Source organism: Pelophylax lessonae (assembly GCF_965119305.1).
Source record: "Pelophylax lessonae genome assembly, chromosome: 4".
Taxonomy (NCBI): Eukaryota; Metazoa; Chordata; class Amphibia; order Anura; family Ranidae; genus Pelophylax; species Pelophylax lessonae.
In genome coordinates this window covers 167,008,012-167,025,683 of record NC_138771.1, presented here as the reverse complement: position 1 = coordinate 167,025,683, position 17,672 = coordinate 167,008,012, and the positions used below count along the sequence as shown (strand labels likewise).

Below are 17,672 nucleotides of genomic sequence, written 5' to 3'. Positions count from 1 at the left end.
TCAAAATTTCGGATGGCTGCCCTGCCTGCTGACAACCTTTTACCAAACAGGAAGTGAGAGGAACTCTCTAACAGCAACATAGATAATAGGGATAGTTTTGATTTTATACTACAGTTGAGAAAAGTCATACCCTGACTTTTATTTCTGTCTATGCTTGTGTTGCAGATTTTCACTCACTTTCTGCCTGGTAAAATTGATTTAATGGGGGTGGGAAGTAAGGGGAAATCTCTCAAACGGAGTCCCAAAAAGCTGTAAAAACCCAGACAGGAGTTCTGATCTAATATGAAGCAAAATATAGCATACATTTTCAGTAAGGTAATAGAAAATGTGATAATCATTATCATTAAAGTCCTAGGCTTTTTACCAATTTACCCAAACATGTACCAAGCCCTGACATTTATTCCTATGTTCTGCTAAATACAAGCCTCTTACAGCGAATAAAAATTAAAAAATAAATACATTTTATAACATAGCATTGTCTATAACTTCCCAAATAGCCACTTCATGTGTGCATTCATTTCGATTGCAGCTACACTATATGGAACTAACAGGATCATAAAACAGATAGTTGATGGTTGAACTAGATGAACTTGTGTCTTTTTTTAACCATACTAACTATGTAACTATGAATTTTTCTGGTGTGTCCATGCACATGTGTGGCTGAAATGGACACTGAAAGCCATTCATCAATTTATTACTGTCCTTATTGCCCAACAGCCACCAGAACAACATCAAACAATGGGATAGCATTGGTCATTCCCTAGTACACTTGAACCACTGCTATAGCTGCTAAACATTGCTTCATTAACCACTTAAGGACTGCCCGCCGCAGATTTACTGCGGCAGGCTGGCCCTCCTGCGTGAACCGACGTAGCTCTATGTCGGTCGCGCGCCTGCAGCTAGGGGACGAGCACGCGCCTGCGGTGGCACACTCCCGCCTCCACTCGGCAGCGGGGACTCTGATGCCCGGGGCGGTGGCTCCCAATTGCTGCCGGTGTAACGTGAGAATTACCTACCCCGTGAGAAAAACCTACCATCGTCACTTCCGGCCAGAAACAGCTGAGCAGCGCAGCAGTGCGCATGCTCAGAGCCCCGGATACCTAATGGAAGAACTGAGGAGCTTACTAGCATGCGCACTAGTATGAAACGATCACGGTGTACCGTGAAAAAAACCTACCGACGCGGCAGTTACATAAAACAGCTGTGCAGAAATACGAGTCATCTCCGCTCCTGTGCCTGTCACTTCCCTGCTCTCGGCAAGTAAATATAAAAGCGGCTCTCGGCTCCGTGATTTATGTTTTCATACACCCGCCGCCGCTTTTATATTTACTATCCGAGATCAGGGAAGTGACAGGCACAGGAGCGGAGATGACTCATATTGCAGAACAGTTGTTTTAATGTAACCGCTGCATTACATACAGTGCCGAGAACCGGAAGTGACGAGGGGTAGGTTTTTCTCACGGGTAGGTAATTCTCACGGAACACCGGGCACCTGCGATCGTTCCCCGCTGAGAGAGAAAGACGGTCAGCTGTTGTAAACACAGCTGACCGTTCTTCTCTCTGGAATGATCACAGAGCGCCTATGACCCTTCTATGTAGGATCACAGGGCTCTGTGATAATTTCAAAAGCCCAACCCCCATACAGTTAGAAACACTCCCCTAGGCTTACATTTAACCTCTTGATCACCCACTGTGGAAACCCCTTCCCTGCCAGTGTCATTATTACAGTAACAGTGCATATTTTTAGCACTGATTACTGTAGTAATGTCACTGGTCCCCCCAAAAGTGTCAAAAATGTCAGTTAGGGGTCCGATCTGCCTGCCGCAATCCCGCAAAAAATCGCAGATCGCCACCATTACTAGTAAAAATAAAACAATAAAAATTACATTAATCTTTCCCCAATTAGTAGACGCGATAACTTTTGCGCAAACCAATCAAAATACGCTTATTGCGCTTTTTTTTATCAAAAATATGAAGCAGAAAACAAATTGGCCTAAAATGTAAAAAAAAAAATTTTTTTAGGGAATGTTATATAGCAGAATGTGAAAATATTGTTTTTTTTTTCAGAATAGTTTTTTTGTTTATTGCGCAAAAAAGAAAAATCGCAGAGGTGATCAAATACCACCAAAAGAAAGCTCTATTTGTGGGAAAAAAAAGGACATCAATTTTATTTAGGCACAGCATCGTATGACCGCGCAATTGTCCATTAAAATAACGCATTGCCGAATCACACAAAATGGCCTGGTCATTAGGGGGGCAAATCCTTCCAGTCCAGAAGTGGTTAAGACACCTACATAGCACCATTATTTACTGGCTTCCTGGCTTCTCGCCATTTCCTGTAATGGACTTTAATTATATATATATATAGATATATATATATATATATATATATATATATATATATATCTATATATATATATATCTATGTAGAAGAGGTACAAATACTTTTGGAAATATTTATTTTGTTAGCAAAAGCAAATAATTGGAGATAAAATACACTTTTACCATAACTATCCATTGTAGGCATGATACATGTAGATAATTATAGCAATCCCTTAATTAAAAACAGCTGTAGCCACCCACTGCAAATACAAACCATGATCAAATGACCATGGAACGTAATGTTACTTTGGACATTTAGTATGGAAATCCTCTAACATTATTTCTTTTTTTTAGTATGTAATTTTTCATACAAAGGTTTCTCGGTTTACAGCACGGCTCAGCTCCTGTAAGAGCCTGTGTAATTCACATTTCACATAATTTAAACATTGGTCTCCCACTGGATATGATGGTAATTGCTGGAGATGCATTCCAGCTGGCATCATTTTGTGCTAACTACACCCCATAATTTTGAGCTATGAGGCTTGTCAAACACAAAAATACATTAACACATTTAAGTTTAGAATCAAAATAATAATAAAATGCATTAAAAAGATTGAATCCACATTTTAGTGACCAGATGCCTCAAAATTACGAGACCCCATCACTATACCTGACATTCGTCATGTAGGTTGGGCCTAATATTTTACATGATGAATACCAAGGATGGTGATTAGGTCAAAGATTATATTCTCTAACCAAATCAAGTGGACTAGGTTTTGGATCATAAATATGTTTTTAGTGCTATGTCTCTGTTCCCAGCAACCCTAGATAGCACACAAGGCATAATGCCATCGTTTGTTGCAAATTTGATGATTGGTGTTTAACTGGGAAGGCACAACTTCCTCAGTTCATGTATATTGTTTCCCCAATTAGCCATTTTCCCTCCCCGGTGTCATGTGACCCATTAGTGTTACAAGGTCTCAGGTGTGAATGGGGAGCAGGTGTGTTAAATTTGGTGTTATCGCTCTCACTCTCTCTAACTGGTCACTGTTAAACATGGCACCTCATGGTAAAGAACTCTCTGAGGATCTGAAAAAAAGAATTGTTGCTCGACCTAAAGATGGCCTAGACTATAAGAAGATTGCCCTGAAACTGAGCTGCAGCACGGTGGCCAAGACCATACAGCGTTTTAACAGGACAGGTTCCACTCAGAACAGGCCTCGCCATAGTTGACCAAAGTGCAAGTTCACACAAGTGCACGTTTCTTGGGGAAATAGAAGTATGAGTGCTACCAGCATTGCTGCAGAGGTTGAGGGGGGGGGGGATCAGCCTGTCAGTGCTCAGCCCATAACCGCAGAGGTGATCAAATGGAAAAGAAAGCTCTATTTGTGGGAAAAAGGACATCAATTTTATTTGGGTACAACTTTGCAGGACCACGCAACTGTCAGTTAAATTTTTTGTATTATATTTTTTATTATTTTAATCGAGTTATACAAATTATACCATATAAAATTACCAAAAAAAGAAGAAAAAAATCCAATTTTTTTTTATAACATTTTTAATATTCCTTTATATAAATTCCAGCCTTATTCCCACCCTTCCCCCCCCCCCCCCCCCAGTACCCCTATTTCTAACAATTTTCCCCTATCTGGTGTTTCTTATAAATTCTATACTTTATTTTCCCATATTCATATGTAGTCTCCTGTTTCTTTAAAGTCTTTCCACTTAACTAAAAAGGTATCCATCCTATCTGCATTTCTGCAGCACAAATATTCCATACTATAAATATACTCCACTCTATTACACCATTCTTCAATAGTGGGGGCTTCTAATTCATGCCACCTCTTTGGGATTGCTCCCTTAGCAACATTTAATAAATTTGGAACAATTGTATTTTTATATTTCTTTAAGTCACCATCTACCCTGTGAAATAAACATACCCAGGGGTCATCTACCATTCTTTCTCCGGTAATCTGATTAATTAGATGTATCTTCAACCAGAATTTACGTATCTTAGGGCATTCTCACCAGATATGTACCATTGTACCATTCACCTGACACCCCCTCCAACACAATTCTGACTTCTCTGCTTGATATCGATGCTCAATAACCGGTGTTATATACCATCTTGCTAGAACTTCATAGTTCATCTCTATCGTGTTCACGTCTCTAGCAGTGCAGTGGACTGCTCCCATCACGTTTTTTTTCTCCCTGATCCTCCAGTCTCAATCCAATTTCTTTTTTCCCATTTCTCCATAAATGGGGGTCTCCTCATTTCCACCATTCCCAATTGTCAGTTAAATTAAAGCAGTGCCGTGTCGCAAACAATGGCCTGGTTATTATGGGGGTAAAACCTTCCGTGGCCGAAGTGGTTTAATCTAATTAATTACACGGCCTTCTGCACTTTATACACTTCCTTATTTAATTAATGCCCTGTAAAAGAAGAAGCACTATACTTACCTTTTGGGTGGCCTGTGACTTGAAATGCTCTCCAGCCACTTACAGGTGTCTGAAAATCTTCTGCTCTCCTAGCATGCAGCAGTTTCCCTGCCAGCTTGTATGTGACTACAGTACATAGGAGCTGGTTGGAGGAAACATTGCATGCAGTGAGGGGCAGTGCCACCTTAAGAGCATTATAGGCCCCCAGGAAATGCAGCGCCCTGGGGCCCTGCCTACAATTTCACCCATGAGAATAAAAATTCAAATTATCGATAAGGCTATATTTTTTGGTACCTCCAACAAAATCAGTGTTTAAACATTACTTTAACAAATAATAAATTATTTTAAAAAAGGATAAAGAAAAATAATAAATTAATAAATAATTTAAAAAAAAGGCTAAAAAAAAAAAATAATAATTTTTAAAAAAGCGAAAATAAAAAAAATGCACTGATGTCACCTACTAAGTTCGGAGGCGGGATGCACACAGGAGTCGGGACTAATGCATGACTGGGTCGCTAGGCAGATGGGGCCCCCGGGCAACTGCCCAGTGTGCCCATGCTGTAAGATGGCCCTCGTGAGGGGAGCAGGTATTTGACCCATCTGACCGGTCAAGTACCTGAAGAAGCTGGAGGGAAGTAATTCTGAAACATTTGTGGTTACAGGGGCACTTTAAAACCCAAGTAAACTTTTAGTTTACACCAGCTAAATAAATTCCAGGTCCATGAAAACAAAAGGAGGGGTATTTATCAAAGGTGAAGCAGCCAGAACCTGGAGCAGCTATGCATGGCAACCAATCCGTTTCTATCTTTCATTTTGTAAAGCCCATCTTAAAGCGGAAGTAAACCCCCCCCAAAATAAATGGAAAAAAAAAACCCTGGAAGACAAAGGCATAATGAGTTAGTATGAAATACTTACCTTAGAACGAAGCCCCTGCAGTGCCGCCAGCTGACGGCTGACATGTTCGGCCATCCTGCTTTCTGGTTCACCCCCTTAGGCCATCTGATTGGGCGGAGGCGCAATGACATCAATCCCGGGCGCACATGTGGGAGCCGCCGTTCATGGCACAGGGCTCTGAAGGAATGGCACGGGAGGCCGTTCCCTCAGAGCTCAAGCGCCGATGACGTCATCGGCTGCATTAAAAGTAAATATCTCATAAACAGTGCAAGTTTAGGAGATATTTACAGTACCTATAGGTAAGCCTTATTATAGGTTTACCTATAGGTACAAGTTATAAGAGATTGTTTACAACCTCTTCAACAAAATGAAGATAGAAGCTGATGGGCTGCCATGCTTGGTGCTCCAGATTCTGGCTGCTCCAGTTTTGATACATTTCCGTCAAGGTTTTCATGGTCTTACAGTTAGTTTTATGTAGAAAGTCATATCCTGAAAAGAAAAGGCTGTCACCTATCAGCTAATGAAGAGACAGATCATTTCTCAAGCAGTCCTGTCCGTCCATAGGCCCAACACATTCCCTCCTGAGTCAGACCTTAAAGTAGAAATAAAAGCAAACCTTTTTTTTCTTTCATTTGGGATAGAGTAAAGGGGGGGGGGGTTTAAGCTCCTGTCAGGTTTTGCCATGTGTGTCCGAGGACAGGAAGTGAGAGGAAATCCCTTCAAAATAAAGTAATGTCACGATTAAAAGATTAAATCAATCAGAAAGGCAGCGCTAACAGGTAAATATAATAAATGTATCCATATACTGTGTTCAAAAATCTGAAAATAAGTATATAGTAAGGTGCATATCGTGATCAATAGAATAAAAAAATTACTAAACATTAAAGTGCAAACAAGTGTTATAATAGTATGTCCATTGTGCAACCATGTGCTGAAATATACTGTGCAAGAATTCCAAATAAATTAATAAAGTGCAGTACAAATGGGTTCCTTCAAAGAACTAAAGTGCTGGAAAGGTGCTTAAAAAATAGTTCATAAGGTGCCCAAGTGCTCTTCAAGAAGAAAAACCCCCCATGGGGATGCACTCACCAGATTGAGGATATATATAGGCCGAGAAAATATGGTATCCCCTGGACAAATAAATGGATCCTATACAGCCTCTTTCCAATCCAATACAGCCTCTATTTGAATGGCTCCTTATAGTCTCCTCTCCTCTCTCTCCCCAGCAATGTGTGTCAAAAGAAGGGGAAGAAGCCAGACATAGTGAAGCCCGTAGTTGTATTTTATTAAAATCAAGTATCAAGAGTGGTACTCACAAACATAATGCAATATTGAGCGTTGGTTTAAGCATAAACACGATGAGTCACTTCACTTCCGCGAACGCTGCCGGCGTGCGTTCCAAGATGGTTTCAGGAAATGACGCGCTTTTATTAGCGCTGCCTTTCTGATTGATTTTATCACATTCTGGTCTTTTACTTAGTGAGCAGCAGCTCCAGGAAGCACAGTTTTATCCACTTTCTTATATTTATACACTTTTTAGCGCGGGTTTTAACAATTTAGTTTTTACACGATTAAAAGATTTCCCATCTATTCCTGCTCTGGTGACAACCCAAAATTGAGGATTTTCTTTTACTTTCATTTCAGTGATAACGGTAAGAACAAATAGAGAGGGTGACTCTCCCTAACGGTGGCACAGACAGCAATTAAAACATTATAAGTGTTCTAACTTATCTCCACCCTATCAAAAACTAACAAAATTGCCTTTAGTTATACTTGCAGTTAGGGATGGGCTGAGCACCCCCCTGTACAGTTTGCAGCAGAACTCCCGAACAGTGGAAATGTTCCAACATGAATGGTGAATCCCATTGAAGTATATGGGAGCAGAACAGAAAAAATCAAAAGTGCCCATTTTGAGGGCTTATATGCAAGTAATTGGCCATTGAAGGGTATAGGGGTCAGATCGTTTTTTTTTTTTTCCAGGAGCAGTGATTTTAATTAAACTATAAAAATTAAAAATTCCTTTAAATAAAGTGCCATTAACATGCCTGTAAAGTGGCGCATCTGTAGCATGCAGAAAAAAAGAGTAAAATCCCATTTAAAATTACTCGCAGTTGCAATTGCCGGCATCCGGCAATTGAAAAAATAAAGACAAAAACGGCATAGGGTCCCCCCCAGTCCATACCAGGCTCTTTGGGTCTGATATGGATTTTAGGACCCCCCCCCCCCCCCCAAACCCACACCAGACCCTTATCCGGGCATGCAGCCTGGCAGGTCATGAAAGGGGAGGGCGAGCAGGTTCCCCCCTGAATCATACAAGGTCACATGTCCTCAACATGGGGTGGTGGGTGCTTTGGGGCAGGGGGTGGGGGCTCCCTAACAACCAGCTTACTCTGTGCCCTGATTGGGCAAAGCTTTGCCCAATTAGGGCGCAGAATGCACTGTGCAGCGCTCAGTGTATTGCAGGGTGTTCGTCAGGGCAAACACCCGGGGAACACCCTGCAAATTCGGGTGTTCGGTGAACAGCCAAACAGGCAATTGTTCGGCCTAAACTCATACTCGGGCCCAACTGTTCACCCATCTCTACTTGCAATCTATGATAAGCTGTGCATTTAGCAAGGAGCATGAGCTTTGCTGATTGCTTTGTTCTTTGTTGCTTTGGTGGGACCACTGCTTACACACAGAGATCAAGGGTCCGGGGGACAGGATTTTCTGCTCCAAAAAAATAAATAAATTAGCAAATAAAAACAAATAATATAGCATATACAATTGCGACACAAGCCATATTGTAATTGAATGTTATTAAAAATTACCTTTCCTTTTTAATCTTCAGCTCTGTCATTTTCTGTAAAATGCAGTGCAATATGGCTACCTGGAGGCATTCTGTACACAGATGGTGTACAGAATGCCCACAGAAATGTAATTTCCTGTTTGTATGATTGGCTTACTGATTTTTCCATATGTCTGCACAAAGATACAAATCATTTTGGGCATCCCCTGCAACAAAAATTTAATTTTTTGGTGAGATACCCTCAAAGGGAAATTATGTTTAAAGGGATGCAGACTTTCCTCATTAGAGCCCTGCAGGTGCAGCAGCTGATTGACAATTATAAAACCACTTCCATCCAGATTCACTCTGCACATAGACAGACAAACAAACAGCTATTCTTTCAGAATAACAAAAAGTAGAAACCTGCAGCAAAGTTGATTAAAATCTCTGCAGCGTACATAGATCACCCAGAGGAGAGTGTTTTCTTTTCAACAAAAGTGAAGTTACTCTTTAAACTGAAAAATTCAAGTTGTGTATTCTTTTAATTATGATGTAACCCACGTAAAATAAAAATAATAATACAATTTAAATTTACTATGGATTTTTGATGTGATGTCGTTTTTTTTCACTTTTTAATGCTATTTTGTACATTATAGGTTTTATGATGAAATCGGAACACCATTATTATCTGATATTCGAATTGACTATTCACCAGATAGTGTTGAATATGTCACACAGAACATGTTTTACAACTACTTTAATGGGTCCGAAATAGTGGTTGCTGGAAAACTGATTAATACATCCAGTGATGCTTTGCATGTGGAAATCACAGCAAGTAACAGAAACAAATATGTTTTCCTCGAAGCCGATGTAAAGATTGAAGGTGATGGACAAAAGAAAATTTCAGGATCTCAGATTATTGAGGACAGCAAACAATACAGGGACCACATCGAACGGCTTTGGGGGTACTTGACCTTTAAGGAACTCCTTACAGCTTGGCATAAGAGTGATAGAGACCATGAGAAGGAGGACATAACAAGAAAGGCCAGCCAACTTGCACTGAGGTATAACTTTGTCACACCATTCACACTGCTAGAGGTAAAGGACTATGGCTTCCAGGCGGATCTTCCCAAAGAAGAGTCAGCCAGCCTTTATACAGAGGGGATCGGACAAAAACTGCTCAGCCTACAAGGAAGGAAAGTAACAAAAGGTACTTCAATTATACAGAGTTGTAGAAATATAATTTTGTTAGTTTGTTCTAATTTTCTATTTTGTTTAAAACAGAGCTTTTCTGCACATTTTTTCCCCCCCAAGGGCCTTTTGACCAGTCTGCTGACATCACAGGTCCTCATTCTCACACTGAACAGCAGGCCCACCAATGGGGGGGTACCACTGACCTCCTGAGGGAGGCACAGGCATACAGGGGGGCCCGGGACAGCAGGGGATCAGTGGAGCAGGGGCAATCGCAGAACAATGCCTTGTGCAGCTCTCTGCAGCAGCTGAAAGACGGTTTCTTTCCCTCTCCCTCCTGTCAGCTTTAAGCTGCTGGAGAGAGAGACACATACATGACCAGATTTGGGGATGGGGGGGGGGGGGGGGAGTGCTGGGATGGGCTGCCCCCACTCAAATTTCAGTTCTGCCCCCACCCAAATTTCAGTTCTGCCCCCCAGGCCGGCCCTTTCTTGGATGTTACGTCGTTGGTCGCTGAGCTCCTTCCCCCAGCCCTGCCTACACTCAGGACTGGGACAAGGAGATGGCAGCCTGGAGGCTGGAGCATTGAGAGAAGATCCAGAGAGGAAAGAGCCAGAAGGAGGTGCACTGTGTTTTACTCTCCCCTCCTCCTCTCTCTCCCCTCAGAACAACGCTGCTCCATACAGCACATGAGACCGGATCGCTCTTAGATCACATTGGACTGTACACACACAGTTAGATTACTGCCTCCTACCCCCATTACCTGCTGCCAAGAGATGAGCAGCCCTTAGAGGAGATAGAGGGCGGTAATCAAACCATGTGTGTGTGTGTGCAGTCCAATGCAATCTCTGAGCGATCCTGTCTCATGTGCTGGGAACTGTAATAGGGATTTGGGGAGGGGGGTGTTATATGTGCTAGAAGGAAGAATGGGGGGGGGGGGTATGTGCTAGGGAATATCTTCTAGATTGTAAGCTCTAACGAGCAGAGCCCTCTGATTCCTCCTGTTTTGAATTGTACTGTGACTGTATTGTCTTCCCCCACACTGTAAAGCGCTGCGCAAACTGTTGGCGCTATAAAAAACCTGTATAATAATAATAATAATATTTGTGCTGGGAGGGGGGCTGGGGGGGGAATTTGGGCTAATGAGAATGATTAGGGGGATTTTTGCTAGAAGGAGGGATTGGGAGGGGGGTTGTGCTAGGTGGAGGGATTAAGGGGGATTTGTGCTAGGTGGAGGGATTAAGGGGGATTTGTGCTAGGAGGAGGGATTGGGAGGGGGGGGTTTGGGCTAGGTGGAGGGATTAAGGGGGATTTGTGCTAGAAGGCGGGATTGGGAGGGGGTTTGTGCTAGGAGGAGGGATTAAGGAGGATTTGTGCTAGGAGGAGGGATTGAGGGGGATTTGTGCTAGGAGGAGGGATTGGGAGGGGGATTTGTGCTAGGAGGAGGGATTGAGGGGGATTTGTGCTAGGAGGAGGGATTGAGGGGGATTTTTGCTGGCAAAGGGGATTTGGGGGAAAAGATTTGTGCTAGGATAGAAGTTTAAGAAGAAAGAGGATGCTGGTGATTTTTTGGGGTGAGGGAGATTTGTGCTAGGAGGGGGAATTGGGGGTGATTTGAGATGGGAGGCGGGGTTGGGGGGGGGGCAAAGATTTGTGCTGAGAGGGGGGATTTGAACTGGGAGGAGGGAGAATATGTGCATTATTGTTTGGGGAGACAAGTTGGAATTTATGTTTTTTATGTTTGACGGAATGTTTGTGTCCACTAATAATGATTAGTATATTGGAGCTGCATTATCTGCCGATTTGTCATTTATCCAGCCAGCCCTAAAATGTACACAGCCTTGCCAGTCTGAACACATGGATAGGTTGGTGACCTCAGTTTTATCTATTGTAGTTTAGAAATAAAGCTTAGTCACTGCCTTGGCCCTAGCTTGGCATAGCAGTAGACTAATGAGGTCATTTCTCACCTCCAGTCAGCATTTTCCTTGTCAGCAGATGAGCATGCTGCAAATCCAGCTTGGCTCAGTGTTGACCCTGTCTCCCCAAATTTGAGTGCTGCTGCACAGGGGATTAGAGGAGTTTGGTATCAGACAGATTCAGGTACCTGCACTCTTTTTTTAATAAATACATAACACTTGTGCTTTTGTTGTGACCACCTGTAACAAGAATACTTTGTTGTAAGCAGAAATTGTGTCATGTACACATTTGAAGGCTGATAAAATAGGCTATAAGGCTTTCCAATTTTTTTTTTAAATACTTGAAGTCCAGCCAAGGAGGTCTATTACAGCTTTGCTAACAATACAAGCTCAGTGTGTATTATCAACGGAAATGTGTTATCATGAAGGAAGCCTGATGTTCTCAACGCTGTTGTTTTTAAGAGTTTTAATGAAACAGGTGTCTTTTTTTTTTTTTTTTTAAATGAAACAGGTGTCTTGACTAATGAAAAATTTTTTTTTTTTCCGCTAGAACATCCATCCCAACAGATAGGCAAACAAAAACCACCGCTGTCTAAAACTTCAGGTAATATATAAGGAACTTTTATATCTAAAAACTTTGTGGCCTCATGTGGTTTGCATAAGCATTCCAATTATGTTTGAAGAATATGTTATCCCCAACATTTCATATTCCTGATATGTGTCTGTTGTACATTGTACTTGTGTTAAAAAGTATCCTGTTCTCTTTGTATTCCTTCCTTTGTGTGACATACCTGATGAGCCTTCCAGTCCCTCTGCTTTCATATTTTAAACTGACCACACTGTGGAAGCACATCCTCTCCAGTGGGGTCAGTTTTCTGGCTGTTCCTGCCCTCCAACAGTCAGACTTATGTTGTGCTGACACACCCCTCTGCACAGCCATCCACTGGGAAGATAAGTGTACTGCAGTTTCTCCAGTCCTAATTCTACAAGCCCCTTATGAGAACCAAGGTTATATGATCGCTAAATGGGGAAAAAAAGTATTTATAAGGTTTTTTAAATATACACAAAAAAAGCTTTGCCTTTTTTAACCACTTCATGACCGCACTATACTTAAAGGATGGGAGGGCATCCATCGTCATCCTCCCAGAACCACGCCCCCCTGGGGCACTCATCCAGTGCACTTTGTGATTGCCGTTTCTTTTGGACACATCTGATCACAGATCTTGGTAAAGGGCCAATCACAGTAGCCCTTTCTAATGTGATCAGCTGTGTCCAATTACAGCTGATTACATGTAAACAAACTTGCCGGTTATTGGCAATCCTTTTCTCATGCACTGTCACAGTGTGAGGAAAGGAGAGCCTGGTAAACGGCAATTCAGACAGCACACATTTACACTGATAATCAGGGTACTTATCATCAGTATAAATTAAATAGGCTGCGCTAATAAGACATGATAGTGCAAATCAATAACACAACAGGGTCGCGGGGTTGCTGATGTCACCCACGGTGAACCCAGAAGGACAAGCGGATCTTCTAGCTGGCCGGGCGGCTCTGTATTTATGCTGTATATACGTTATTTATGCAAGTGTCTTTTAATTTTTAATAAAAACTGCTGTGATGGTACGCACTATGGAGCCCCTTATGTTTTATTTTCCATAATGGTGGTCATCTAGCCGCAAAATTGAGGTGTATAGTTGATAGTGGGCGATACATAAGTGGCTCTGGATATCCAGGTGTACTCATTCTCTGGCTGTTCTTCCAAGCCTTGTCTCCCTGGTCCACCTTGATGATTGAAAAGTATGTCTAATTTGGTTTCTGGTAAGCAGATTCACGGTGGCAGCATTGAGCACTGGCGTGGGACACTTAAGTTAATCTTTGCATTGTTGTCACCTTGATTGGGACTTTTTGGACTATATTTATTTACATTCATTTATTATCACTTCGTAATTTTTACTTTATTCATTTGTTCACTTTATGATTGTCAATATTCATTTTGATCACATTTGTGTACAATTTATGTAGGAGGATTTGTTTTATCTCTGTGTATTACCTGGAGCTAGTCACTTCAATGGGTATATGTAAGGGTTTACAACCATTTTAAACTAGAACTGAAGTCTGCAAATATTAACCTTCCTTTTCAGCAATGTGACATCCACCATATCTTTCAATGGTACAGATATCTTCACCCACTCCTCTTCCAGGTTAAGGATCTTTAGTCACCTTGAAGGGTTGGGTCAGGGTGATTCCCACACTTGTTCATGGGTTCTAATTTATTCCAGCAGCTGACAGATATCAGCTTTGTACAGAGCAGTTAAAAAAAACCTTTATTGCAGAAGAGACATCACAAGTCTAAAAAAAAAAAAACCTTCCTGCTTGCCAATTTGTTCAACTTTAAGCCAAAATGACTTGTGTTGAAATGTTATGTTATATAATTGTTTAGCATATTTAGAATATTTATTTTATATTTTTTCATTTGACATTCTCCCTTGTAAATTTCTATATCCTTTAAGCGGATGGAGATCCACATTTTGTTGTTGACTTCCCCTTAAGTAAGTTGACAGTGTGCTTCAATATTGACGGTGAACCCGGAGACGTACTAAGGCTGGTATCAGACCACAAATACTCTGGTAAGAGATCAGTACATTGTTTTGTCTTTGCGATTTTCATAACTAAAAAAAAAGGCTAAAATTAAAAATGTTATGTATGCAAATGTACTCAGATTTCAGAGAAAGATAATTGGCATTACAAGTCTTTTCTAGGGGGGCTTGAGCCATTTCTAGCTTTGTTTACTTGCATCGAAAATTTTAAAAAATAGGAAACTGAAACATTGTATTGTTGTATTTCTAAGGTGTGACAGTGAATGGACAGCTGATCGGTGCTCCAGCTCCTCCAAATGGACATAAGAAACAACGGACCTACTTTAGCAAAATCACTATAATCGTCAACAAACCAAAGCGCACTTATATAGAAATCACACCCAACAAGGTGATCCTGGACAGCAAGGATCGGCTCATTCTAGCATGTGACAAGAGTGCAACGGTGAAGAGTGATGATCTTTTGGTCTCTGTTGCTGCTAAATCCAATGTCACGGTTACCATTTACGGCACTATTACTTTTGTAATTCTGGTGCATCAATACAAGAATCCAGCTCCCTATCAAAGAAACCACTTGGGATTTTACATTTCTAACAGCAAAGGGCTGTCCCCAAATTCTCATGGACTTTTAGGTAAGCTTGATTGCTCCTAAGAGAAATAGTAAGAAACATAAATGTAATTTTCAGGGCAGTTGCAAAGAACAAATCATATGCTCTTGCTCCATTGTCTTACACTTTATTTTCCTGCCAGATTTCATTTGTATAGTTTCATTAATCAGCAGGTAAGTTGTTTAATTCATGTATATGGGCACACTTTTATGTCAAAAAGACAGAGGAAAGAGTGTTTACAATAAAGGATATTGGGAGCCAGTTACCAGTCACTTTTGTCTTTTTAAAGTTTTATTTCAGAACAGTTAAGGAGGCAAGGGTTAGGGGTCCCAGATGCCATAGCAGACCACTTACAGACTCTCCAGATCCAAATCAATCTCCAGCTTCCCAGTGTCAGACCCTTTAGGCTGACCCAGCCACACTGTAAGCATTTCAGTGCATCCTCCACGTGAGTCACCAAACCCTTCTAAGAGACCAGCCTTCTTCCTAGCTCTCCCCAACAAGGGGCCCCCTCTGGGTCTCCTCCTTGGAACAGCTTCCTTTAGACCAGGCAGGACAGCTTTAGGACCACTTCAGCACGTTAGGCCCTGAACCAGGCTATTGGGCCTAACAGCAGAGCTCCATCCAACAGCACCTTCTCAGGCCTGAGGCAAGAGAGAGAGAACACATGGCCTGTTCTAAATATTTATATCCTCCCCCAGCATGGCATAAACCTCCTACCAGATTGGCTAAAGAAAATATAAATATTCATAACTTAGTTTGTATGTGAAATCTCATACTATGACCAGTAATACTAGTGACATCTATTGGCAACAGTGAGAGATCACAAGCCAACTTAGGTTTAGGGAAAAACCAGGTGAAAAACAATACAATCAGTCTAAGCTAACTACAGCCCAGCCCAAAACTAAATTGTCATAGTAGCCCCTGTTTAGGACAAAAGGGCTACATAAACATTATTTTATTAAATAAAAATCTTTATATTAATTTATCCTGTTGTTGTGTTTTACCTAATGTAATGTTCAATGGGCACTTTTATTTTATTGCTGGATTATATTATAAGGGAGGCACATCATTTCATGTACTATTTCAGTTTAAACTATATATATATAGGTCGTAATGGATTTTTTTTTTTTTTTTTACTATTAGGGGTATGTATTTCACTGAGATATCTAGTGATACCAGAAGAACTACTGTAATCCACATATTTTTCTTTTTCTTCAATAGGTCAGTTCCTATATAATGAAGTTAAGGTCACTCAGGTATCACTGAGCACAAACAATGATCAAGCAACAAACAAAAGCTCACATGTAATTAACATGCTGAAGGTTCGAAATCGCTCAGTCCCTGTAATCAGAAAGCAGAGGAGATTATACAATGGCCTTCACCAAGTGGACTGCTGGTTTGCAAAGAATAATGCAGAAAAACTGATTGATGGGGTGTATCAGGATTATCTGCTACCACATCCCTTTGACTGTGGTAAGGATTTAATAACAAATGAAGTGTAAATAACAAACCATGTTTCAATCATTCTGCTTATATGTGCTAAAAAGCTAATTAACAAGAATTAGAAGAAGACCTCAACCAATGTATCTGGTATGGCACAGTATACCAATATTTGCAGTCTGGGTCACAGTAAATGATTGTGACATCTTTACACAAAGTGTTCCTTGGAAACCATTATAGATGAACTTATATCTACATTTGCGGCGTTGATATCGTTTTTTTTGTACATTCTTACCAGCACATAGATATATTCTTAATGCAAGAAAGTTTTATATGAAATTGTACTTTTACCATGTATGTACCATTGTTCCATCTGCTCCAGCATATGATGCATTGATTACTGAAATTGTTTGTATTACTAACCTTCTTTTAAATGTGTTATCTTTAATATGTTCTTTCAGATGAATATAGGTTAAAGACAGCTGGGCTTAATTAAAGTGAACTTTTCCTCTGCCTTGAATACTTTAAATTAAAAATGCTGCCTGACAACATACGCTACAAAGAAGAGTTTGCTTTGTGGCTGTCTGAGATTACTTTAACTTGCAAATAAAGACCCCATAGTGAAGTTTAATACTCTATGCAAAGAGATGGGAAATTCTCATGGTGTACAGAACATGGTGTAAAGAAAAATCTTTTGGACCAGAGAGGTAATAGCAGTTGGGTTTGAGTACAAGGGTTGACAAGGATGAAACGGTGTTGTTGATCATGATATTTCAGGGTTCACTCTGTAATTTGCAGTGTGAGAAAAAGAAAATTTGAATGGAGTACATTTATAACTAGTATAGTTAGTTTCATGGTAATTCACTGTATATTAGCATTCAAGCTGGTGCTCCTCCATTTCACCCCAAATTACATATGTATACATTTTTTAAATCGATTAACAAAATAGAAACTAACTTACATAAACCTATGGCAAGCTGTTAAGTACCTGGATATAAAGGGGTTAAAAGATTCCAGCAACAGTCCACTTCACCGATGGTCGACCCGAACCGTTCGATCATCCCTTTGATGATTTCCCTGATAAGCATACTTATTTCAGATTAGTAACACAAAGTATTAAAGCCACTGGATCAGCAAAACAGCAGGCAACTAGCACTGGCAGCTGACATATTATCCCAATACAGGTTTCCTTCAAGGGCATTAACTCTGTCTTTTTCTGAAATCAGCTGTCAGCTACACAGAGAAAGCAGTTTAAACTTCAAACTCTGACCTACAAAGTTCGTTTTAACCAAGCCCCTCCAAAAATCGTCTTGTTTAATTCCAGATACTACCCCAAGCACAAACTTTACTCTGCAGGTGACCCTCACCTCTTCTCCACTCTAATTAGGCCATGAATGGCCATACCTCTCTGAAATGTCCTCAGTTATGCTGCTCAGTAATCCTTCAAACCTTCCACTACAAGTCACCTGTTCAGACAGGCATACAATCTAGCCTAAG

General features: G+C 40.8%; 1 protein-coding gene across 1 annotated transcript in view; it reads left to right on the top strand.

Moving 5' to 3' along the window:
* Positions 1 to 16,805, top strand: part of ITIH5 (inter-alpha-trypsin inhibitor heavy chain 5) — a 106,948-nt gene extending 90,143 nt beyond the window's left edge. Inside the window, exons 10-14 of the mRNA XM_082254061.1 lie at positions 9,079 to 9,632; positions 12,080 to 12,133; positions 14,041 to 14,157; positions 14,379 to 14,756; positions 15,957 to 16,805. Coding sequence (XP_082110187.1) covers positions 9,079 to 9,632; positions 12,080 to 12,133; positions 14,041 to 14,157; positions 14,379 to 14,756; positions 15,957 to 16,237 — 1,384 coding nt within the window. The 3' untranslated portion in view covers positions 16,238 to 16,805. The remainder of the gene's footprint in view (positions 1 to 9,078; positions 9,633 to 12,079; positions 12,134 to 14,040; positions 14,158 to 14,378; positions 14,757 to 15,956) is intronic.
* The last annotated feature ends 867 nt before the right edge of the window (positions 16,806 to 17,672 follow it).